Source organism: Hibiscus syriacus, unplaced genomic scaffold (assembly GCF_006381635.1).
Source record: "Hibiscus syriacus cultivar Baekdansim isolate YM2019G1 unplaced genomic scaffold, ASM638163v2 tig00110482_pilon, whole genome shotgun sequence".
NCBI lineage: Eukaryota > Viridiplantae > Streptophyta > Magnoliopsida > Malvales > Malvaceae > Hibiscus > Hibiscus syriacus.
Window position 1 is genome coordinate 1799510 of NW_024062758.1, and position 25352 is coordinate 1824861.

At 34.1% G+C, this 25352-nt stretch overlaps 1 protein-coding gene, 1 long non-coding RNA gene and 1 pseudogene across 3 annotated transcripts; 1 reads left to right on the plus strand and 2 right to left on the minus strand.

The window, feature by feature from the left end:
• Nucleotides 1–11446: 11446 nt before the first annotated feature.
• On the plus strand, nucleotides 11447–14311 carry LOC120128906 (zinc finger CCCH domain-containing protein 30-like). Of its 2 annotated transcripts, none has more exons than XM_039146512.1 (2): nucleotides 11447–11613; nucleotides 12095–14311. In XM_039146512.1, the coding sequence occupies exon 2, from the start codon at nucleotides 12125–12127 to the stop codon at nucleotides 14270–14272; it is 2148 nt and encodes a 715-aa protein (XP_039002443.1). In that variant the 5' UTR covers nucleotides 11447–11613; nucleotides 12095–12124; the 3' UTR covers nucleotides 14273–14311. The 2 variants fall into 2 exon arrangements, with proteins under 2 accessions (XP_039002443.1, XP_039002442.1); XM_039146511.1 differs by having other exon boundaries at nucleotides 11450–11613; nucleotides 12102–14311.
• Nucleotides 14312–17635: 3324 nt separating this feature from the next.
• On the minus strand, nucleotides 17636–19162 carry LOC120128909. The gene is made up of 3 exons (XR_005516672.1): nucleotides 18681–19162; nucleotides 18508–18573; nucleotides 17636–17773 (listed from the first exon to the last, which is right to left on the minus strand). It is a non-coding gene; the product is annotated as an uncharacterized LOC120128909 (long non-coding RNA).
• Nucleotides 19163–20885: 1723 nt separating this feature from the next.
• LOC120128642 lies at nucleotides 20886–23018 on the minus strand (annotated as a pseudogene).
• Between the last annotated feature and the right edge of the window lie 2334 nt (nucleotides 23019–25352).

The following is a 25352-nucleotide window of genomic DNA, read 5'->3' on the forward strand; positions in this document are numbered from 1 at the left end:
GAATTATTTATTTATATTTAAAACTTCTTCAAGTATTTTTAGATTTCTTTTAAATAAATAAATTTAATATACTTAAAAAATAGATGGACATCACATATAAGTTGAATTTAAATTAAACGGATATTTAAGTTTGAATATGTTTAAAAGAAATTAAATTAATAAAATTAATAAATATTAAATAAAAATATTTTATAATAACTATAGATAACTTAAGCGGCGTTTATCCCGAAAAATCATTTTTTCATTTAATATTCTCGATCAATAATCGTTCAGATTATATTTTTCGATCTAACACTATTTGCAGAAAGACACTCCCCTGTAGCGCGTTTAACGCTAATTTAGCGCCACGTGGGGTAAGACGCGCCTTATGCTGATATCGGATACACGTGTGTATAGCACGGCCCCTGGGACACGCCTTAGACCACGTAGGGTATAGCGTGGGACAGGGGTCGCGCCTTAACTGTGAATCTGACACAATTATATTCGGCGCTGTCCTTGGGTCGCGCCTTAGCTTTATCTGATATAATTATGTAAGGCGCGGTGCAGGTATCGCATCTTATATAATTATAATAACTTTCCTCGGTTATAAATACCCTTTCCCCCGGAACTCCTCACATCTCTTCTCAACAGAAAAAAAAAATTAATAGAACAATCCGACAATCTTCTCATATTTGATTCAGAAGTTCGTTCGATCTTTCGTTATAAGGTAATTTTGTTATAATTTTTATTATACTTATTGTTTATTATGATTATATAAAAAAATATTATACTAATTGTTGTCAATTAATTTCTGTGTTTGTAAAATTAGAAAGCGGGAGCATACGTCAAAATAGTTTTGTGGTGCAGGTAATAATATAAAATTATATTATTTAAATTATTTACGTTTATGTGTAAAAATTTTATTGTGTTATATTTTCGTTCATATATTATTTATTTAATCATGTTTGTTTCAGTTATTTTTTTTTTTGTAGATATAATATTGTCACACTTTTAAACTTAAAGAATGACGCGACTTTCAACTATTGTTTATTATGATGGTGAAATTCGAAAAGATGAAACTGACGTTGTTTTCGTATCAAATGAGCGCGTTAAAATATCATTTAAGAGAAACATAACTCTTGAGGAGCTGATAACGAAGATTTCAAGGAAGATTCATGTTGGAAGTAGTAGAAGAATGTCGTCGTTGCAGTACAGATTTCCAACATCATTGTTGCCATTAACTTATACAACGTTCGAACTTTCGAACAATGATGATGTTGAAATGATGGTTGAAGCTCAAAGTAATTATTCAAACGCCGATATTGAGATGTATGCAAATTTTGTTCAAGTGCGTGTTGTTCGGGGTCAATCATTAAGCTCTCACTATGGGCTGGCTGAACAAGTTGATCAAGTTGGCAGCCTGACGACAGTAATTTGTAATGATTTTAATGCTATAATAGGGAGACATTCATCCGCAACTCCTTACGATATGTACCGATGTGGGTCGACGAACAATCCGTATGGCAGCATCACGTCCAGTTCAAGGGGAAGGCATTCATCTGCAAATCCCTTTGACCTTAATATGGAAATGTCATCGACGCAACAATTTGTGCAGTTTATATTTGACATGATGGCTTCAAGCTCCAGGGAGAGGCATTCGATTGCAAGCTTTTTCGATCTCAATGTCGATATGCCTTCCAGTTCAAGGGGAAGGCGTGCAAGTAGTAGGTTCTTCGACCTAAATGTGGAGAGCATGGAGGAACCATCATCTCCACCAGAAGAATCGCTTCGTGAGCCTGGTGCGGATGGTACTGAGACTGGACTATTCATTCACCCAGAATCATCGTAATTCAACTCCAATGATGATGATGATGTAGATGAAGTTCCAGGAAATGTGGCACAAACTGACCCTCCAGCACACATGTATGAAGCTGATTATGGTGCAATGTACGAGCCAAAATTTACGGATATGCCTCATCTCGGTGACTATAGATATTACTCATCAATTAAATAATAGTGAGTTATATTTAGGCATGAAGTTTTCAAGCAAAGAAGAAGTGATGATGGCTATAAAAAATTACAATATTCGTAATTCTATTCAATCCATAGTCGACCGCTCCACGATAGAAAAATATGTATGTCACTGTGCCCGATGAGAAAATAGATGCAATTGGATGGTTCGCGTATCGAAGAGGAATAGGAAAAACAATAGATGAGAACTAACAGTATACAACGGTCCTCACACATGTTGTGCTGGAGGGGTCAACCAAGATCATCCCAACTTGGACTCTAAAATGATATGTCAAACCATCATGCCCATGGTAAAAGCAAGCTCTCATATAGTTATTGATGTGTTGATTTCAACTATACAATCGTAATATAGGTATATTGTCTCCTACAAAAAAGCTTGGTTGGCAAAACAAAATGACATTGTCAAATTTCATGGCGAATGAGATGTATCTTACAACGAACTTCTAAGTTGGTTTAGGTTGATGCGGAGGTTAAATCCTGAGACAATTATGGACTTCAAAACCTCCTATGCATACCATAATGATCGAGTTCTTCGCGATCGATGCCAATTCTATCGGGTTTTTTGGACTTACCCACAGTGTGTTAATGTTGTCAAATACTGCAAGCCTGTGGTCCAGATCGACGGGACTTTCTTGTATGGAAAATACAAGCAAGTTTTATTATTGGCAGTTGTCCAAGATGGCAATCGCAATATTCTTCCAGTTGCTTTTGCTCTTGTCGAAGGAAAAGATACATATTTTTGGGGTTTTTTCATCCGAAATTTACGTGCACATGTTATCACGAGGGAAAACATCTGTGTCATTTCATATCGCGAAGCTGGGATCAAAGCATCAATGGAGTCTTTAGGTCCAATGTGGCAACCACCTTTTGTCCAACATAGGTATTGTCTCCGACACATTGCTGCGAACTACCATGGAAGGTACAAGAAGAATTATGAGCTTCAATTAATTGTGCGCGTGGGTAAGTGAAACTGATGTAGGTTGTTTTCTTTCGATCCTTTTAATTTTGCAAAGAAAGCAAGTTAGAAAGTTATACATTTGTTTATTAGGTTACAAACTATTTCCTCGAACGTTTGAATCAATGCTTCAAGATTTACGGGCAAAGAACGAGGAAGGATACGATTATATCAGCCTCTTCGATAAAGAAATATGGACGAACGCATATGATGGTGGATATCGATATGGACACATGACGACCAACTTGGCAGAGGCAATAAATTCAACCTTAAAGGGTGCACGTCACTTACCAGTAGCGGCTTTGGTAAAGACTATATATTTTCGTTTGGGGGCGCTTTTTGCGAAGCTCGGGGGACAAGCTCAAACCTGGATGCAAGACGGTCATGTCTATCACCCTAGATTAGTTGCAGATCTACAGAAAACAATTATGCATCAAATGGAATATTTGTAACAAGCTTCTCTAGAAGGCATGAAATGTTTCGTGTCACAGAGTTGTCGCGACCTCTTCAAGGGATTGAAGTTGTATCGTTAAGAGTAAATCTAAGGGACAGAACGTGCAACTGCGGGTTTTTTCAAGATCTGAAGTATACATGCTCTCATGTGATAGCAGCTTGCTCGCATACACGTCAATACTATAACCATTTTGTGGATTCCGTATACCTACTATCTGAAGTTTTTAAGGTATACGAATTTGAGTTCCCCCCATAGGTAATGACAAAGACCCTGATAAGGTTTAAGATTGGCTTCCGATTGTACCAAATTCGAGTTTATTGAGGGAGCGTGGTCGTTCGAAATCCAATCGAATTCATTGTGATATGGATATTCGAGAAATATCTAGACAAGACAGAATATGTGGGCATTGTAGAAACCCAGGACACACTAGAAAAACATGTCCATTTATGTTGTCATCAAGTAACAATTGATGAGGAAATGATGTAGTTGTTTATCAAATAATAATTCTTGTACTTTAATTTGCATTTACTTCAAGTTAGTGTTATTCGATAACCGCTGATGAAGATTAAAAAAACGATACAATTATACGAGATTGGACGTTGTCGTTATATTAACGAATAATTGATATTAACGATACAATAAGTATTAAATGGTAAATGATAACCAAATTACAATAACTTATATTAAATTGTACAAAACAAAATTAAGCAAAATAAATTAACAAAAAGTCCAACAAATTTAACAAAATAAATTAAAATCAATCCAACCATATTAACAAATTAAAGTAAGTATTAAATGATAAATAAAAAAATTACAATAAAAAGTCCAATAAACAACTACAATAAAAAAGTACTAAATACAAATATAATAAAAAAACAAAATTTATCGATGCCTGCGATGCGAATGTGTTCCGCAGGGCGGTGGCTGTCGGTCTTGAGGAGGATTTATTCGTATCACTGGTTGTGACTCCTCGCTATCATCATCACCGTCGCCGTTGTCGTCTTCGTCGTCATCCTGAGCAGCTACATTTTGTTGATGAGACGCTGATGACGATGAAGCACCTCCATAGAATAAGGACCCTTGAGGTGTATGACTGACTATCCCACCGGCCTGCAAAAATTGAGAAAACTCATAAAACCCAGACGTCGCTGAGTGTGAAAACTGTACAGGAGGTGTCTGTGTTGTGGCCACGGGTGATGAGGCTGAACCCGCCAAATATTCAGCATATGAACCCCAAGTCGAATCTACAAACATAGACCCATAATAGCCTCCAGGAAGGGTCATAAAACCATGTGAAGGCGGCGGTGGCGGGGTCATAAAACCAGGTGAAAGCGGCGGCATCTGGTAATGCAAAGGCGGTGGCGGCATCATATATGGTTGTGGTATGTAAGTCGATAGATACGATGGCTGCTATGAAGGTCCTGCTGGTGTAGCTGAGGATGAATCGGAAACACCTGCTCTCCGTCCACGAGTCGGGGGATGATGGTGTTGTGTCGGTGAATGTCTCTATCGACGTCGTGGAAAGGTCTGCCCTCGTGCATCCTCGGGAAGCAGAAACGGTTTCCCGTTATTGTTGAACCACTCATAATAACCGTCAGCAACCATCAAGAGGTCAAGTAAAATGGGCTCTCTACGGGGAAGGCGCCGATGTCGATCCTCCCACAACACGACTCACTCATGATGCTTCACTAGCCAATATGTATTTGTCTTGCCGCGTCTATCTGAGCTATGCAACTCGTCTATATTGCGAGGTGCTTCCGAAATTGGTTGAAAACAACCAAATTGTCAGAGCACGCGATTAGTGGAGTGCCACTCGATGGTTGCATAACAAATCAAAGAGACCATCGCCATCCAAACATCTAATGGGCCCCTCAACTCAGGTGGGATCACCTTCCTCACATTATCAGTAGAATATGTCACTCATTCAAACTAAAACAAATATATATAATTTTTATCAAAATAATAATCTAATTATATAACTATAATCTAAAATCGATTTTTAAACATTAAAATTCATATATGTGTATCAGCCTTCTGATCGATTAACACCCTAATTTTTTCTAAATCATCAAGTAGCTCCTGATGATTTTTCCTATTAGTAGACTACCTATTCAAGGAAAAAAAATTATTATACACTGTATCAAATGATTATTATATGAAATCAGTTTTACAATTACCTCAATAATAGTGAAAATACAAATAGGTTCTTGACAACGGGACATAAAAAGGGTAATCGATACCATGCCCAAGACTGCAGCAGCAGGAGACATCCGCCGATAACATTTCTCCTATAATCAATAACTCGACACATCTCCCTATACAATAAATCCAAAACTGTCGAGCCCCAATTGAGTGATATGGCCATATGAAAGTCGCTAAGATGTCGCAACCACATGCAGTGAACTTGGTTGCGCGATTTGTCCGGCATCAGCAACCCTCCTATCAACTACAGTATGCATACATGTTAACTTCATCATTAGAGGCGTCCTCGCTCAACTCCCGAAAATTGGCATATAACCAATTTAACGGTATCCGACCACCGTTAAAATTTTTCGGGACACGTCCTATATTTTCCTGGCACAAAGTAGTCCAGGAACCCTTCGCGATCCCTGATATCACATCTCCATCCACCGAAAGCCCCAGGTGCATAACAACATCCTCAAGTGTAATCGTGCACTCTCCGCACAGAAGATGGAATGTGTGGGTCTCCGGCCTCCACCGCTCTACTAAGGCAAAAATAAGGTCTGGTTCTATCTTACAGTGACCCTGATATCTACCTATGTAACCGAATCCAGCGTCTACTAAATACGGCAAGACACAGCTATGTATCACTAACTTAAGGTTCATAAAAAAATGATCTAATACACGGTCCTTCTCCTAAAATTAAATAATTACAAAAATTAATTCTTAATCTAATAATCATGTATTAAATAAATCAACAAATTATTACTAATAATTTAAATTAAATTAAAACGTTAAAATGTTACCGTATCAGTATAGTGTCGAGACATATGATTTTCATCCAAGCGAAGTAGGTTGCCTTCCATTATATATCTGCAAAAAAAATTATATAAGTAAAATATTAAATAAATTAAATACTTAAATAAATTAAATACAAAATATTAAAAATATAATAAAATATACCTTAAACTGAGAATATAATGTGACGTTCGGTTCGCTGGAATGTTTATGAGGGAATTGAAATCTGTGAAGGAATTTGAATCTGTAGGAATTGGAATCTAATTCTATATTTTGTTTAGTTGACAGGAAATGCAATTGGAATCCAATTCCATATTCTGTTTGGTTCGCAGACATGTCAAATGAATTTGATTTCAGTAATGTAAAATGACAGAATTGCCCTTCTTGTTTTTTGCTTTATTTTAGTTTATTTTATAACTTACATGTAGTAATATATTATAAAAAATTAAAAAAATATTAAAATTTCATTTTATTGATTGATTATTCATTTCAATAAATTATAAAAATCATGCTAATAAACATTATAAGTTAAAATAATCGCAATCAAAATATGTTAATTAGTTACCAAAAGATAGAGCAATATTTCGATACATTCCAATCGGAGTATATTAATTAGTTACAAAAAAATATACCAAAAACTATTTTTATTCAATATATGAATTAGAAACTCGACCCGACACGACTCAAAATAATAACAAAATTATTTTTATTCAATAAAAGCATTGACTTAATCGAAAAAAATTATATATAGAGGGGTATTATTATAATTATTCCTAAATATATAAGGTAAAATTATATATTTTTTCCGAGTCGGTACGATTTTTTTACCCTAAACTAGAACCCGACCCGACATGACCCGAATATCACACTTAAAAAAACCTGACCCGACCCGACCCGAATTATATATATTTTCGGGTCGGTCCGGTTTTTTTCACCCTAAACCCGAACCGGATCCGAATATCACACTTAAAAAAACCTGACCTGAATATCACACTTAAAAAACCGACCCGACCCTAACAAAATAAAGTTTCATCCGACCCGACCCGAATATATGAATTAGAAATCCAACCCGACCCGACCCGAAATAATAAAAAATTATTTTTATTTAATAAAAACAGTGACTTAATCCGACCCGACCTGAATTATATATATTTTCGGGTTGGTCCGATTTTTTTCACCCTAAACCCGAACCCAACCCGAATATCACACTTAAAAAAACCTGATCTGACCCGACAAAAATAAAGTTTCACCCGACCCGACCCAAATATATGAATTAGATACCCGACCCGACCCGAAATAATAAAAAAATATATTTATTCAATATATGAATAAGTTATCAAATGATTGATGAGGGTAGTATGGTCAAATTTTAATTCCCTCCAACAAGGGAATTGAATTCCATCCATTTTTGGATAGAATTCACTTTCTCTCATTTGATAGAATTGAATTCCATCAGGGATTCCAATTCCCTTGAATAACTTGAACAAAACATGGGAAAGTGGTGGAATTGGATTTCAATTCCCACCAATTCCAAGGGATTCCATCCAACCAAACGTCACCTAAGTGTATTTGAGAGAAGTTGAGAGAATTTGGTGTGATGAAAGTGATTGAGGATGAGGTATTTATAGGGAAGGATTGGGGTGTGAAGCGTCAGGGTAGGTGGGTAATTAAACATGCGGCGCGCCTTACTGACGCGTGGCAGATTCACAGGTAAGGCGTGGCCCCTGACCTGCGCTATACCCTACGTGGCCTAAGGCGCGCCCCAGGGGCCGCGCTATACACACGTGTATCTAATGTCAGCATAAGGCGCGCACCTTATCAACGTTAAACGTGCTGCATGGGGCGCGTCTTTCTGCAAAGGGTGTTAGATCGAGAAAAATAATCTGAACGGTGCATGATCGGGAATATTAAATGAAAAAGGTGATTTTTCGGGATAATCACAAGGCGCGCCTTTATGCAAAAGTGTTAGATCGGGAAATATAATATGAACGGTGCATGATCGAAAATATTAAATGGAAAAGGTGATTTTTTGGGATAATCACCAACTTAAGCGAACTTGAATTAATTATTTTATAAAAGATTAACTTATTAAAAATTGAAATAAATATGTGACAACGTTATTTTTTTTTTTAAAAAAATATGATTTTTTATATACGATTAATATTCGTATTTACCTTTAAGGTGTCATATTCTCTCATTTAATCTCGTAATATTTTTGTCACAATTTAAAGTTGTTCATTTTATATGTCTCATTCGTTGAAACGTTGAATATAAAATAGATTAATTAAAAAGTAATTCTTATATCACTTATCACAATATCATTATTGTTTTATCATAAAATATTAGAGTAAGAGTAATGACATGTATGATCCCGCGTCTCAATTCTTTCACATTTTATAATTTATAATTTGATTAATAAATTATATTTTTAGAATTTTGAAATTGTGATATATTGGTTCGATAATCCATAAAAAACATTTTTACAAGATAAAAACCTTTAATTTTATTAAAATATAAAATTATACAAATTATAATTAAATGTTATAGCCATTAAAAATAACTAAAACACATAATAAAAATATTTTCTTATAATCATTAACACAAGAAATTAATCACTAAAGATGGCACAATGATCACACAAGAAAATTGTTAAAAATTTAATCAAATAAACTCAAACAAAAGGTAAATAAGAAAATATCTAAATGCATCGGTAAATAAATCACAAAATAAGATCAAACTATTAAAATATTATCGATAAACAACAAATCATAACCGAATAACTTGAGAAAACTATATACAAACATAAATCGCGTATTCAAATCAAATCTGATGGTCAAAAACAGAGAATATCAACATAATAACAAATAAGTATAATGTCAACTTGATTAGACGTGACAATGTCAAATTTAATAATAATAAAAACTCGAAAATAATGCTCAAACAATTAAAAATATACCAAAAGATAGAAAAAATATGTCATAAAGACATAATTATTAAAAATGAAAAAAATAAAATAATATAATATAATAAACACCAACCTAAAACTGGTAATAAAAAAACAAAATACTAACCACCACACCTTAAAAAATAACTTTTAAAGAATGATTTTCTAATTACATAATTAAAGATAAACTTTATAAAATATTGTTACAGAAATAAGTTTTGGTTAGTAATGATTATAAATGATTAGTAATAATTATAAGGTAATATTTTATTAAAATTCTTTTAATTAGTTATTAACAAATATATATTTATAAATATAATTATTTAAATCGAAAATCTTTAAAAGGAAATATATTTTATAGCATTGAGTTTACTTATAGGTTCTCACCGATCATTCTGTCAGATATTAATATGAAGCACGTATCACATTTTGTGGCAATATTTGTCTGTTTTTCGCGTTACATCTATTCATTATTCCTTGATTATGTTTTCATTTTTTCATAAATAAAAACATCAGTCTTTCATATAAAATTTCATTAGATATTGATGGATAACACATATTATTATATTTATCCATTTTTCATATTTATTTTTCTCATTATCATCAACTTTTTAGATTAATTTCACAAATAAAAAAAGTGTCAAAACATGTTTTAGTGATGATGTTAAAGACCTAACATCAGAGCAACCTAAACTAGCAAAAGTGTTTAGTTATAAAATTATTTTTTCTACAGTTGGGCTAAAACAAAAATTCGTTAAAAATATAATAGATAATAATTATATTTTAACGAAAATAACAGTATACTTAAAATGAATTATTCAATAATATTTAAATCGGTCAATTTTGAAAACAATTTTAAGTTTTATTCTTTATATAAATAAATGGAAAAAATAATAAATTGTATTTTAATTTATTTAATATTCCGAGAGTTAAGATTCTTTGATAAAATATAAAACTTTTAATTGTATTTTAGTTAAATTTATAAAATTAAAATTAAATTTAAAATTAAATCGAGTTCTTTTTTCAGTTTTAATTGTTGCATTTACACTTCTACCTATGAAATCATTTAAATAAATGGGATAATGATGCCTTTTTGGCAATAAACCAGAGATAAATGACTGTCCCTTTTTTCCGATATATATGGGATAAGGAGAGGTAAGATAGTAAACTACCCCTAATACCAGGTTGAGAGCAGCTTCCGTAGGATACCTCCGAATTATGAAATGCCCTCCGTGAGACTCGATCCCACGACCTCAAAGTTAAAAACCTTGTGTTCTACTAACTGAGCTAGATGGTCATTTCGTAATAAACCAGAGATATTTAACGAAAATATTTTTTTACGTTTAACGAACCAATGAAAAGCGTCAAATTAATCCCTCCGTGCCCTCCTAAAGAAAAGTTGTAGTTGATTGGGGAGAATTTAAAGAATGATAATTTAATTTAAGGTTAATAAAAGATATGATCGAAAATATTATAAAATTTATTTTAAATTAGATGTAACTTAATGTGTTAAATTCTTTTTAATATTTTTTATTAAAAATTTTATTTATAATATTTTTGATTATTATTGAAAATATTTATTTTTTCATAATAGTTTTAGTTTAACCGAAAATATATAACGTTTTAAGTTACATCTAACCTAAAATATTATATTTTTATAATATTTTACATCACACTTAAAAAAAATCAACTTGTCACACATATATAAGGTAAATTTAGGTTGAACTTTTAAACCGTTTGGACAAGATTAAACTATTACACAAACTTAGGTTGCCTAGTTAAAATTACCGAAAGCCAATAAGTTAATGCCACGTTAAAAATAAGGAAATCCCCCAGAATTTCCATGTTGACGATAATAACCTTCACTTTAGTTTTTAATGACATTACTTTGATCAATAAAAACGAGGCGTTACTATTTGATAGGTCAGAACTTAAGGGGGGGGGGGAATAACGTCATTTCGCCCATTCGCCTTATTTTATTCATATTCTCCCCTCTCCATTAGACCGCCCATTTTAGTTTTTATCTAAAAAGAATATTTTTTCTTCATTTTATGTTTTTTTAAGTGAAAGAACAAGCAGCAGTGACGTGGGAAATAGAGAGAATCTGTTCATTTTGAAGATGCATCTGTATAAATCTAATTGAGATTTTGATTTCTTTTTTCAATTTTGAAGATACATCTGAAAGAAGACCCAGTTCTTTTTTTTCAGAGTAGATCTGTATAAATCTATCCTTTTATTGATTTCCAGTAACTCGGATGGATTCTTAAACTGGTAAGTTGGTTTTGGTTTTGGTTTTTAGTTTAATAGTTAGATTGATCACATGCTATGGAATCTTTTGATTTCTCCAGAACTATATCTTTTATCTACTTCTACTGTGAGTGATTTATTATATTGTTTTTTCAAAGTTAATTTCAGTTTGATAGTGACGACTAGTGAAAGATCTGTTGCAAGATCCTTTATGCATTTTACTGATAACATATAGCGAGTTTTTTTTTTAATTTATTTTTCTGATATTTATGCTTTTGATCTTTTTTTTGTTGTATAATAATTTTTTACTATCTGTTTAGGTTGACATGTTCTTGATAAACATTGACTTGGCCTTTGCTGTTGTTTTCTTAGAATCCCAAGTGGGATTATCTATTTATTTTGTGTTTTCTTTGTCGAATAATATCTTTTGGAATATTTGATCATACAGATGAAACTAACCTTTTTCCATATATTGATTCTAATGGGTGCTTCTTCTTTTTAAAAGATCTCAGTTGGATTCTTTTCAAATGAAAGCATGTGCTGTGAATGGGAGCGGTTAAACCCGAAGGCGAATCTGATAACATCGAATACTTCTTTTGAAAATAGCAGACACTCTAGTGTAGACATGAATCACCCAACTGTAGTGACTGAAGATACTTTTGCAAGTTTGCTTGAGCTTGCTGCTAATAATGATGTCGAGGGCTTTAAACAATTGATACGGCTTGATCCTACCGGTGTTGATGAAGTTGGGTTGTGGTATGGTCGCCAGAAAGGCTCGAAACAGATGGTTAATGAGGAGAGAACTCCGTTGATGGTTGCTTCTATGTACGGTAGCATCGATGTTATTAAGCAGATCCTTTTATCTTCGGACGCTGATGTTAACCGTGTGTGTGGAAGTGACAAAAGCACTGCCCTTCATTGTGCTGCATCCGGTGGGGCTGTCAATGTTGTTGGAGTTGTGAAGCTGCTTTTAGCGGCTGGTGCCGATGTGAATATGGTTGATGCAAATGGCCATTTTCCTGTTGATGTTATCTTCGTTCCTCCGAAGCTTCCGGATGTGAAAATAACTCTTGAAGAACTCCTTGCAACCGAGAGTTCCAGGTTTGATCTGAATTCAAGGGCATCAACCGTTGCAAATTCCGACTCTCCTCTATTGCCTTTGCAGGAAAATGGGTCTTTTCCATCTGGTTCGGATTCCCCGAAAAAGTTGAGGCCAGGTGATGCTACTTTTTCTTCTGCCTCGGAGAAAAAAGAATACCCCATTGATCCATCTCTTCCAGACATCAAGAATAGCATCTATTCAACTGATGAGTTTCGGATGTATTCATTCAAGGTGCGACTTTGTTCACGTGCCTACTCCCATGATTGGACTGAGTGCCCATTTGTTCATCCCGGGGAGAATGCTCGAAGAAGGGATCCTAGGAAGTTCCATTACAGTTGCGTTCCTTGCCCCGATTTTCGCAGGGGGGCATGCAGGCGCGGAGATATGTGTGAATATGCTCATGGTGTTTTTGAGTGCTGGCTACACCCTGCTCAGTATCGGACCCGGTTGTGCAAGGATGGTACTGATTGTGATAGGAGAGTCTGCTTCTTTGCTCACAGGCCCGAGGAACTTCGACCTCTGTATGTCTCCACTGGTTCTGCTGTTCCATCTCCTCGATCAAGTACTCCCGGTGCTTCAACTATGGATTTTTCTGCTGCCATGAGTCTCTTGCCCGGATCACCTTCATCCGTATCAGTTATGTCTCCGTCATCGTTTACTCCACCCATTTCGCCCTCCATGAATGGCATGTCTCATTCTAATGTTGGCTGGCCACAACCTAATGTTCCAGCGCTGCATCTTCCAGGAAGCAACCTTCAATCTAGTCGGCTGCGATCTTCTCTTAATGCGAGAGACATTCAAGCTGAAGACTTCAACTTGCTGTCTGATCTTGATCTGCAGCAACATCAATTGATGAATGAGTTATCCGGCTTTACTCAGACATCAACGAGTTCAAGTTCTTTTAACCGATCTGGTCGAATGAAGCCCTTGACCCCATCAAACCTTGATGATCTCTTTTCTGCTGAGAGCTCCTCTCCAAGGTACTCTGATCAAGAGTTGGCTGCTGCTGTTTTCTCCCCAACGCGTAAGTCGGCTGTTATCAACCAATTTCAGCAACAGCAAAACATTCTATTACCTATTAATACAATTTTTTCTCCTAAAAATATCGAGCATCCTCTCTTGCACGCTTCTCTATCCGGTCGAATGTCTCCTCGAAAAGTCGAACCTATCTCACCAATGAGCTCTCGGGTTTCAATGTTAGCTCAACGGGAGAAGCTGCAAGAATTTCGCAGCCTAAGCTCTAGGGAGCTCGGGTCAGCCTCGGCTGCCATTGTTGGTTGGCCAGTTGATTCACATTCAAAATGGGGATTCTCCAATGGGAAGCCGGGCTGGGCTGTCAATACCGATGGGTTAGGCAAGCATCGTAGGTCCTCGTCATTTGAGCTATGTAATGGAGACGAGCCTGATTTATCATGGGTTCAATCTCTCGTAAAAGAATCGCCCACCGAGATCAAAGAGAAAATTGCAGTACCGGTCTCGGGTGAGGGTTCTAGCATGAACTCCGATCCAGTCGATAATGCTGCATTAGGTGCTTGGCTCGAACAAATGCAGCTCGATCAACTTGTGGCTCAGCAAAACTGAAACCGGTTTCGTTGAGCCCTCCTGAGGTAGAGACAACAAATAGGTTTTGGTAAATAACATTCGAATTGTTTCTTCGGATTCTGTTGGTTATTGACTGTTGCAGGAAAGATTAGAATGGAAACTTCAATGTTCACCATTTAGTATCAGAATCGTTACAACAACACAGTTAGAACAAGATGATGTAACATTCAACTAAACTTTTTGGGCAATTCATGTTTCAAATAGCTTCATTGTTACACATATCTCCATTATTCTTCAATTTGACAGATGGGTATTGTTTTCCAATTTTAATAAAAAAATGTGAGTTTTTTAGGACTATTATCTTTCCATGACTAAATTGACCAAATGTAAAGTTGTGCGGATAAGAAAACAATGGAAAATTGCAAAATGTCCCATTATACGCATGATAGAAAAGATAAAGAGGGTGATATCTCTATCAGATTAATGTCACATTTAGTCCCTGAATTTTCATTGGATGTTCAGTATGATATTATTAAGGGTTAATATTTCTTTTTGAAAATAAATCAAAGGAGAAAAAAAATATTTGAATTGATGACATATAAGTCCATTAAGAACTAAAAAGTTAGAAAAGAGACATATAATCTCCTTTGAAATTTTATATTAATTGTTTTTTTCCTCTTTGTCCTTTATTGAAATAATAGACAAGCGAATCAAAAGTCTTCAACTTTCGGTGCCTTAGTCGCTACCCACAAATATTCTTCTCCAATAGATAGAGTCAAGATTTACCCTAAATTGTTTTATTTTCAAGGTTTTGATTTTTCATCAATGTTTGAAAGTAAGATAAATAAACAGCGATACCATTTATATCATAATTTGACATAAAACAATTTTTGCAAACTAATAAATCTCTTTATTAATAAAATTAATTATGTATTCAAAGATATAGAATACCAACGATAAGAATTGTAAAGATTAGATTAAAAAGAGAAATTATGAAAATAATCCTCCAAATTTATATTGTATAAAATAAAAATGTATCTCGTAAAACTTATTTTGTAAAAGACACTTTTTAAGACCCGCTACGTTTAAAAAAAATATTTTTTTAATAAAAAAATTCAAAAAATGATATACATAAATAGATAAAAAAATATTTTAATGATAAAATCTAATTTAATACCTATAATAATTAATTTTATTTACATCAAGATATTTTCCCTGAAATGTCATAAAAAATCTATATAAATGTGGTTAAAGCATACACAAATGTTTAGAACATCTTTCACAATCAAGATTACCACTGCCTTTACCATATTTATATGCAAACAAAATTAGCCGAGTCAGCTTACACACGCATATATTATAGTGGATTATCTGATTGCAATAAAAAAATGGATAATTATTTAATTTTAGTTTATATTAATATATAGAATTAATTTAATACTTTATGCATATAGATATATGCATCTCAGTCACCAAACCATATACTATATATCATGCGTAGTGACATTTATTATTACATAATCTGGCAGTTAACACCATTTTCCATTAACTATATAAACTAAAACCCATAATGTTGCCAAATTCAACCACCAAAATTTTTATTAATTTTATATTACAATTTTTATAGAACTTTTAATTTTAGTTTATATTTATACATAGAATTAATTTAATACTTTATGCATATAGATATATGCATCTCAGTCACCAAACCATATACTATATATTTTGCTTAGTGACATTTATTATTACATAATTTGGCAGTTAACACCATTTTCCATTAACTATATAAACTAAAACCCATAATGTTGCCAAATTCAACCACCAAAATTTTTATTAGTTTTATATTACAATTTTTATAGAACTTTTAATATATAAAACTAAATTGTAAAAATAAAAATAATATTGTTTTTATTGATTGCGTGGAAAAATTTATGTGAAATTATATCAAAATTAACATAAGTTTTAATGTTTTTAATTCAAAATTAAAGTATGAAATAGAAAAAAAATATAAATGTAAGTTTTAAGTTTTGTATTTATAAATATTTCTTTTACTTAATAAGTTATAAAATTTTGCATGTTTCCATTATTCATAATATCCTTACTTGTTAGTCATAAAAAAAACACAAATTTTATAAGAAAAAATGTATACGAAATTCTCTTCCTCAATACATGTACATGCAATAACAGTAGTGAAAATGGAAAATAATACTCATCGAATTAAGAATAATATGTGAAGCTAGTAGGAGTAAGAATTAAGAAGGCTTAAGGTAAATTCTATAGTAGGCTCAATTTATTATAAAATACAACTTTCAGGTGACGTTTGGTTCGTTGAAATGTTTATGAGAGAATTAGATCCGTGAAGGAATTGAAATCTGTCAGGAATTAAAATCTGAAACTTGTTTTGTTGGCAGAAAATTGAATTGGAATCCAATTCCATATTCTGTTTGATTCGCAGACATATCAGATGAATTTAATTTCAATAATGTAAAATAACAAAATTATCTTTCTTATTTTTTTTTTGCTTTATTTTAGTTTATTTTATAACTTACATGTAGCAATATATTATAAAAATATTATATTTTCATTTTATTAATTGATTATTCATTTCAATAAATTATAAAAATCATGCTAATAAACATCATAAGTTAAAATCATCGCAATTAGGGATGGCCATGGGTTGGGTTGAGTTTTTGGTCCACCCGACCCGACCCAAGAACAAGGGAACCTCCACACGAGACCCGACCAAACCAAAATGAAATTTCACCCGACCCAACCCGAATATATAAATTAAAAACTCGACCCAACCCGACACGAAATAATAAAAAAATATTTTTATTTAATAAAAACAATGACTTAAAAATCCCTAAACCTGACCTAAACCCTAAACCCAACCCAAACACTAAACCCGATCTGAATATCAAACTTAAAAAACATGACCAATCCGAACCTGATTTTTTTTAAAAAAATCCGACCAAATCCCGAATTTTTAAAAAATAAAAACCGACTTGAATACCAAAAGATTGATGAAGATAGTATTGTCAAATTTCATATTCTCTCCTCCAAAGGATTTCAATTTCATCATGTTATGAATATAATTTACTTTCTCTCATTTAATGGAATTAGATTTCAATTCTCCCTTTGAAAACTTGAACCAAACATGAGAAAGTGGTGGAATTGAATTTCAATTCCCCCTAATTCCAAGGGATTCTAACGAACCAAACGCCACCTTAAAATTATTTAATTGCATCATTCTATACTATATCCTTAACTTTAAACCTTAAATTATAAACACTAAGTTAGAGTTTTGAGTTTATAGGATTATGGTTTAGTGTTTATAATTTAAGATTTTTAAGAATATGGTATAAAATGATGATGTTGTAGACACCCGTTTTGTCCGGGATATAATAATAATTATTATTATATTATTAATATTGTTTATTTTTATTTATTACAGACTCATACTCGTGCCAGTTCCAGCTCCTACATGAAGCCAACACGCCTGAGCCACCGAATGTCATCATGGCTTACGTCAAACAGCACCTGCAAATAACACCAATTCATCCGACAAAATCCACCGAGAGTTCAAGCAAAATGCCTAATCCATGACCTACCCTCATTATTCCTACCTAATGCTGCAACTAATGAAGAAAAAAAGGAAAAAGACAAAAGGGCATTCAATGATAAAATGAAGAGGCAATGATGATGAAAGAAAGAGCTCTCGATCAAAAAAAACAACAGGGGGAACACGATTCCAACAGAGGGTTCATCAATAACAGAAGGGAGGAACACGATTCCAACAGAGGGTTCATCAATAACAAAAGGCAGGAGCATAACACAGAGGGGGAAGGATTCGAATAACCAGAGGGCAAGCAGAAAAAAAACAGTACCAACGATAGAGAGGGAATACTGTAAATCATTCCCCGGAACATCCAAAACAAAAAAGATGTAACGAGGTGATTTCTCTTCCAAAATCCAGAAATGAAAGAAATCAATAAATTACACATTTTCAAGGTATTAGTCTTCGGTTTTCTTTGATTTTCCAGTTTTTGTGTCTGTTTGGGTTACTTTGCAACTAAAGGTATAACATAAATTTTTTTTACTTGTTCTTTCAAAGCAATATATAAAGAAAAAAACAAGTAACTAATTAACCAAAGAACTTATTTGTCTGTTAAAATATTCTATTTGCATTTCAATTGGAAATTTCATTTCAAGTATATATGTTGTTGAATAAAATAAAAAAATTGAAGCTTAGAATATATATAGGATTAATTTACCTTCTGTTTGGAGTTTTCTTTAGCACTGTTGATTTCGTCGAGAGTGAAAATAAGGAATCGTGAATCCTTGGTGGCCGAAGAGAGGGGAATCACCAGAGATTAGGAATCATTCGAATAGGGGATCAACCATTAATAATAATAAAAAGTAAAGAGAAGGAAGAGTGTCGGTCCACCTTAGATGTGTGGTCTCCTCGGTTAGGTAGTTGTCGGCTATCGGTCCCTGTAGCTGAGCGTTGGAGAGTCGGTCTCCCTTAGACGTGTTGGAGAATGGGTTTTATGGGTCTTGTTTTCGTTCTCTTTGGAATATAAAGGAAGGTTTTTTTAGGGTCTAGACAGTGGCTAACCTGATTCCCCCTTTAGTGACGGTCGATCAAGCCTTGTTGCCGATTTACGGCAGTTCGGGGCGTGTGTGAGTCTCGAATTTTATTTTGGGTTAAAGGTTTTTTAGAGATGAGCAAAGTGTTTGAGTCGATTGAGTTAGGTTTTGGTATCCTTGGTGGTTGTTAATGATGGCCGGAGGATGGGTTGAGGCTAGTATTTTCCGATGGTGCTGCTGGTGGCGTGAAGGGCTTTGGTTGAGTTCTCGGCCAAGGAAGATAGAGAGAAGTAAATAAGCAGAGGAACGACGCTGGGATTTAGGTTTACAAGAAATGATGTTTTGCTTTTAGGTTAAATTATAATTTAAGGTAGCTTGGTTAAAAGCTGTCGTTTAATTGGGGTCAGGGTTATCTATTTTGTGCGAATGGTTTATTACTAAAGAAGCTACTCCTATTTTCGATTTAGTTCATTGTAATTCTTACAATCCATGTTTCCTGAACTTTTAATTTCACCTTCGTATTTTACACGCATTTCAACTTGGTCCCTACCCTTAGTCAATCTAAGATTTTATTCGTTTTTTAAATTAGGCACGCCATTTTGATTTTTTTATTATTTATTTTTTTAGATCCATATATGTTTGGGGATTTATTCGTGATTTCATTGTTTGTAATTTTGTGGAGTTATGTTTTAGTCCTTTACATTGTTACTGTTATGACATGCAGTCTGGTTTGCATGGAATTTATTATGTTTATGAGAAGTAAATGTATATTCATGTTGTGCATATTGTTTGCTCCATATTTAACCAGTATTATTTAAGTTCAGGGAGTCAATACATATTCATTCATATTTTCTACGCATACATGGATGGTGAATAGTTAGGTATATGTGTACGTCATACGTGAACCTCATAGTAAATAATAATTGTCCTATTAAATAGGTTTTCATCTTTTAATTATATTGACTTATTTAATATATGGAAGTTATGTGAATTTATTTAATTGTTAAAACATAAATATAATTGTAAGTATCCATCGCTCAGTATGTATGGTATCCTCATGTGTATAACTCGACTTAAATGACATAATTGAATTAAGGGTAATAACCTTTTTATTTAAAATTATTTTAAGTGGGTTGTCTTAACTGATTAGAGATTCGCTTTTGACGATTTTAAATTAAAAGTGTATCCCATTAGTGATACCTGGAAGAAAAAGAAATGTTTAGCTATTTAAATTTGTCGAGAAAAGGTTGTTCTAACTTATTCAAGATCCAGTCTCGATATTTTTAAATAATTGAATATTCTTTATCTTTTTCAAGGCTTGGTAATTTTTGGCTAAATCTATTTTAGTGTTTTTGAATATTATATTTCATTGTAAAATTCATATTTTGTTGTTTTTTGGGATCATAAATCAAATTAAAATTGAATTTGTAAATTTAATTGCAAAGACGTTAATTAATCGACTAGGTATTGATTTTAGGGCGTTGTGGGGGTGCTAATCCTTCCCCACATGTAACCGACTCTCGAACCTGGATTTTGGTAACATTGACCGCAAATTTGTCGTTTTAATTAAAATTAATTTTTATTTAAAATGACGACATTTTTTGATGCCCAATCACACCCTAATCAAAGATTGGTGGCGACTCCTCGAACCATATGTTTTTTATCGCAAAGGAATTTTCAAATTTTCGAAACGAGAGGTTTTCTAAAATCGTATTTGTTTTTAATTAAAAATTAGAAATAAAGATAATAATTAAGTTTTTAAAATCTCGCTCCCCTTTAAATATCGTTTCGATAGATGCAATTAAACAACTTTGATGGTTAAATTGATTCGAAAATACGATCTATGCGAAAGTGATAAATTAAGTTAACTACACAAACAAAAATTACCGTTTACCAATTAATAAATAAACTTTTGTTGAATGTTACATCATCTTCACCATCAAAGGATGATAAATTGCAGCAATGCAAATCTGACAAATATTTGAAGAACAAAAGACCCATAATGTTGCTCATACTTTCTTTTAAACATAAGACAAAGATTGTCCTCACCTCTTCTATCTGAGTTGTTGTAATAATAATAATGATAATAAATGGTGGAAATTGAAGTTTCCATTCTAAAACTGACCTCAATCTCTTTGCCTTCACCATCTTTTCTTCTTTACCTTCAACATTCAATCACCAGCTGAATTCGAAAATCCGAAAAAGAATACAAATGTTATTTACCAAAACCTTTTTTGTTGTCTCTACCTCATGAGGGCTCGATGAAACCGGTTTCAGTTTGACTGAGCCACAAGTTGATCGAGCTGCATTTTCTTGAGCCAAGCACCCAACGCAGCATTATCGACTGGATCTGAGGTCATGTTGGAACCGTCACCTGGGACAGGTGCTGTAATTTCCTCTTTGATCTCAGTGTGAGATTCTTTTACAATGGATTGAACCCATGATAAATCGGGCTCTCCACCACCGAGCTCAAACGAGAAGGACCTGCGATGCTTGCCTAACCCATCGGCATTTACAGCCCAGTCCGGATTCCCATTGGATACTCCCCATTTTGACCATGAATCCACAGGGGGAACCAACAATGGCAGCAGAGCCAGAGCCAAGCTCTCTAGAGCTTAAAAATGCGAAATTGTTGCTGCTTCTCCCGTTGAGCTAACAACGAAACCCGTGAGCCCATTGGTGAGATAGGTTCAACATTTTGAGGAGACGCCCTACCAGATAGTGAAGCCTGCAAGAGAGGATGCTCAATACTTTTTGGAGAAAAAATTGTATTTATATCTGATATCATGTTTTGTTGTTGTTGAAATTGATTGAGAACGGTAGACTTATGGGTTGGAGAGAAAACAACAGCAGCCATCGCTTGATTCGAGTACCGTGGAGAGGATCTCTCAGCAGAAAAGAGATCATCGAGGTTGGACGGGGTTAGGGTCTTCATTCTACCAGATCGGTTAAATGAACTTGACCTGATCAGCTTATGTTGTTGCACATCAAAATCAGGCAGCAAGTTGAAGTCTTCGGCTTGAATGTCTCTCGCATTAAGAGAAGATCGCAGCCGACTAGATTGAAGGTTGCTTCCAGGAAGATGCAGCGCTGGAACATTAGGTTGTGGCCAGCCAATATTAGAATAAGATATGCCGTTCATGGAGGGCGACATGGGTGGAGTAAACGGTGACGGAGACATAACTGATACAGATGAAGGTGATCCGAGCAAGAGACTTATGGGGGCTGTAAAATCCATAGCAGTAGCACCGGAAGTACTCGATCGAGGAGATAGAACAACCGAACCAGTGGAGACATACAGAGGTCGAAGTTCCTCAGGCATATGAGCAAAGAAACATACTCTCCTAGCACAACCAGTACCATCCTTGCACAACCGGGTACGATACTGAGCAGGGTGTAGCCAGCATTCAAAAACACCATGAGCATATTCGCACATATCTCCTCGCCTACATGCCCCCTTGCAAAAATCTGGGCAAGTAACACAACTGTAATGGAACTTCCTAGGATCCCTTCTTCGGGCGTTCTCCCCAGGGTGAACAAATGGGCACTCAATCCAATCATGGGAGTAGGCACGTAAACAAGGCCGCACCTTGAATGAATACATCCTAAATTCATCGGTTGAATAGATGCTGTTCTTGATGTCTGGAAGAGATGAATCAATCAGGTATTCTTTCTTCTTTGAAGCCAAAGAAATAGGAGCATCATTAGGCCTTGACTTCATTGGGGAATCCGAACCAGATGACAATGACCCGTTTTCCAGCAAAGGCAATAGAGGAGTGGAATCAGAATTTGCCATGGCCGACACCCTTGAATTCATATCGAAACCGGAACTCTCGGTCGCAAGGAGTTCTTCAAGAGTTAATTTGACATCTCCAAGCATCGGAGGAACAACAATAACATCAGCAGGCAAATGACCATTGGCGTCAACCATATTTACATCGGCATCGGCAGCTAAAAGCAGCTTCACAACATCGATAACATTAACAGCCCCACCAGATGCAGCACAATGAAGGGCAGTTCTTTTGTCACTTCCACACACACGGTTAACATCAGCATCAGAAGACGAAAGGATCAACCTAATAACATCGATGTTGCCGTACATAGAAGCAACCGTCAGTGGAGTTCTCTCCTCATTGACCATCTGTTTCAACCCTTTTTGACGACCATACCATAATCCAATTTCGACTCTTGGCATGCCAACTATACCTATAGCTCTCATAACACATGACATGGGCATTATCTTTTACCTCATTACACATTCACATATTTATATCACATAGTTCTTTCACATAGCTCTTTATCACATTCATATGATCACATAGTCACGTAGTTTACTTTCACGTAGCATTTTCCATGCAATTCACGTTATTCATCCTTTTCACACATGGTCACATCACATATACCTTTTTCTCAGATGCTATAACATATTATTCTTATCTTTTAACATATATACATATGCATATAATCTTATGTCTATTATCAATATTAATCTATCTTATTATACTAACATATCATATAGCATTCTAATAAAAGCACATATGATCATATTATTTCATATAATTTTATCATATTTTCATGATCACATGACATATTATCATAATACAAGCATTTACATAGTTCACACATAAAAATGCATTCAACAATTAAACATATGCATTTACTCATATACTATACATCTAACACCATATCACTACATGTTTATGCTTTAATACTTATATCATATAATATCGAAATTGGACTCATCGCAAGTCTTAATTCCTTAACATAACGTACACTTACTATCATGTACTCACCTAGCCTCAATGAACCCTCTTAAACTCTTGTTTTCGTTGCGTATCTTACTATATCGACCTATCCGAACTTTGTTTTCGATCGATGTCTACATAATTATATATATATATGCTATCAGTATCTAATTAATATACTTTAGTCTATCATTTCATAGACTGAATAACGATTTATTTCATTTCCCATTGAAGTGCATCGGTGCATTCTACAGTGCATCGATGCACCAACTGTACTCGATGTTTATTATTTGAGAGTGCATCGATGCACATTGAAGATGCATCGATGCACACAACCCATAAATTACATTTTGAGCCCGAAAATTCTTACTTTGACCTCAAATTCTACTTATTAACCCCTCCTTATGCCTTAAAACTTATCTATACATGTATAAACATTTTTATAACACTATAACACTTTACCATCTCCCATAATCCACCATAATTCTTGAATAAAAGAATTTCATTAAATTTTCCATGTGTTCTAATTCAATTCTCACCTTTAACTTCTTAATAACCCATTGACAAGTCAAATCCATCTTTAAAACTTCAAAAACCTCTTTATATCAAGAATTCATTTCTCAACCCTTAATCAAATTTCCTTTCCAATTTTCTCTGCTTAATGTTTTAAGCTTATATAAGCTTACCTTAAGCTTATTTAATACCCAAATATTCCATCACAACTTATAAATTCCAGAATTTGACCAAATTAAATCAACTTACCTTTGGGAGTTGAAGCCACGAGAGGAAGAAGAAGAAAGAAAGAAGATAAGCTTCTGAAGCTTTTTCCCCTTTCACACGTGTTATCTCCCTAAATAAGGGAGATAAAATAATTCCAAGCTAAATACCATAATACCTTATAATCATCTCATATTACCCTTTTATCCAATAATGAAATATTCTAATTAAATTCTTGAACTTTTAATTTTTCCTAAATTAATCCCCAAATTTAAAAATTTCTCATTTTAGTTACTAACCCTGATTTCGGGATGTACAAATCTCCCCCTCTTTAAAGAAAATTCATCCTCGAATTTCACTTTACCACAAATGAACAACCCTTTATAATACTCACAATTCTTATCTTACCCTTACTATTAACCTTATACTCATACAGTTCTATTTCGATACTCAATATATATATATATCTTTCTACTTATTACATAAACAACCTCATACAACTTACTTGGAAACCATACTATTAATTCTTAACAATTCATTATTTCTTGCTTCTACTCAAATCTATTAAAATCAAACTATTTACCACGATATCGAAATTTACTGGCAAAATCTCTGCTCAGTCATAAGTGGACAATCTCGAATAAAATGTCAACATCCCACATCTAAAACAAGCACGAAGATTACTTACATACCCCTGTATGATTCTTTCCAATATGAACATTGCCTGACTTGACTGAGATTTGATCTTCTATCAATAAAACATCTGATTCCAACATATCATGAGTTGGAAAATCCCATTCCCTATTTTCTTGGATGGAGAGGAGCTCGACAAAGCACCCATCCTTTTAGACTTCTGAAACTCTGTTCTTTAAATCTTTCATTCTGAGCTCTCTAGAGCTTTAGCTCGATTAACCACTTCTTGAAACGATGACAAATTCAAGGCTATCAACAACTCTCTTAGCCTAGGGCGCAAACCCTCCACAAACCAATCACATACATCCTTCTCAGTCGAAATAAGCTCAGCAGCAAAACGACTTAACTTATTAAACTCACATTCATATTCATAC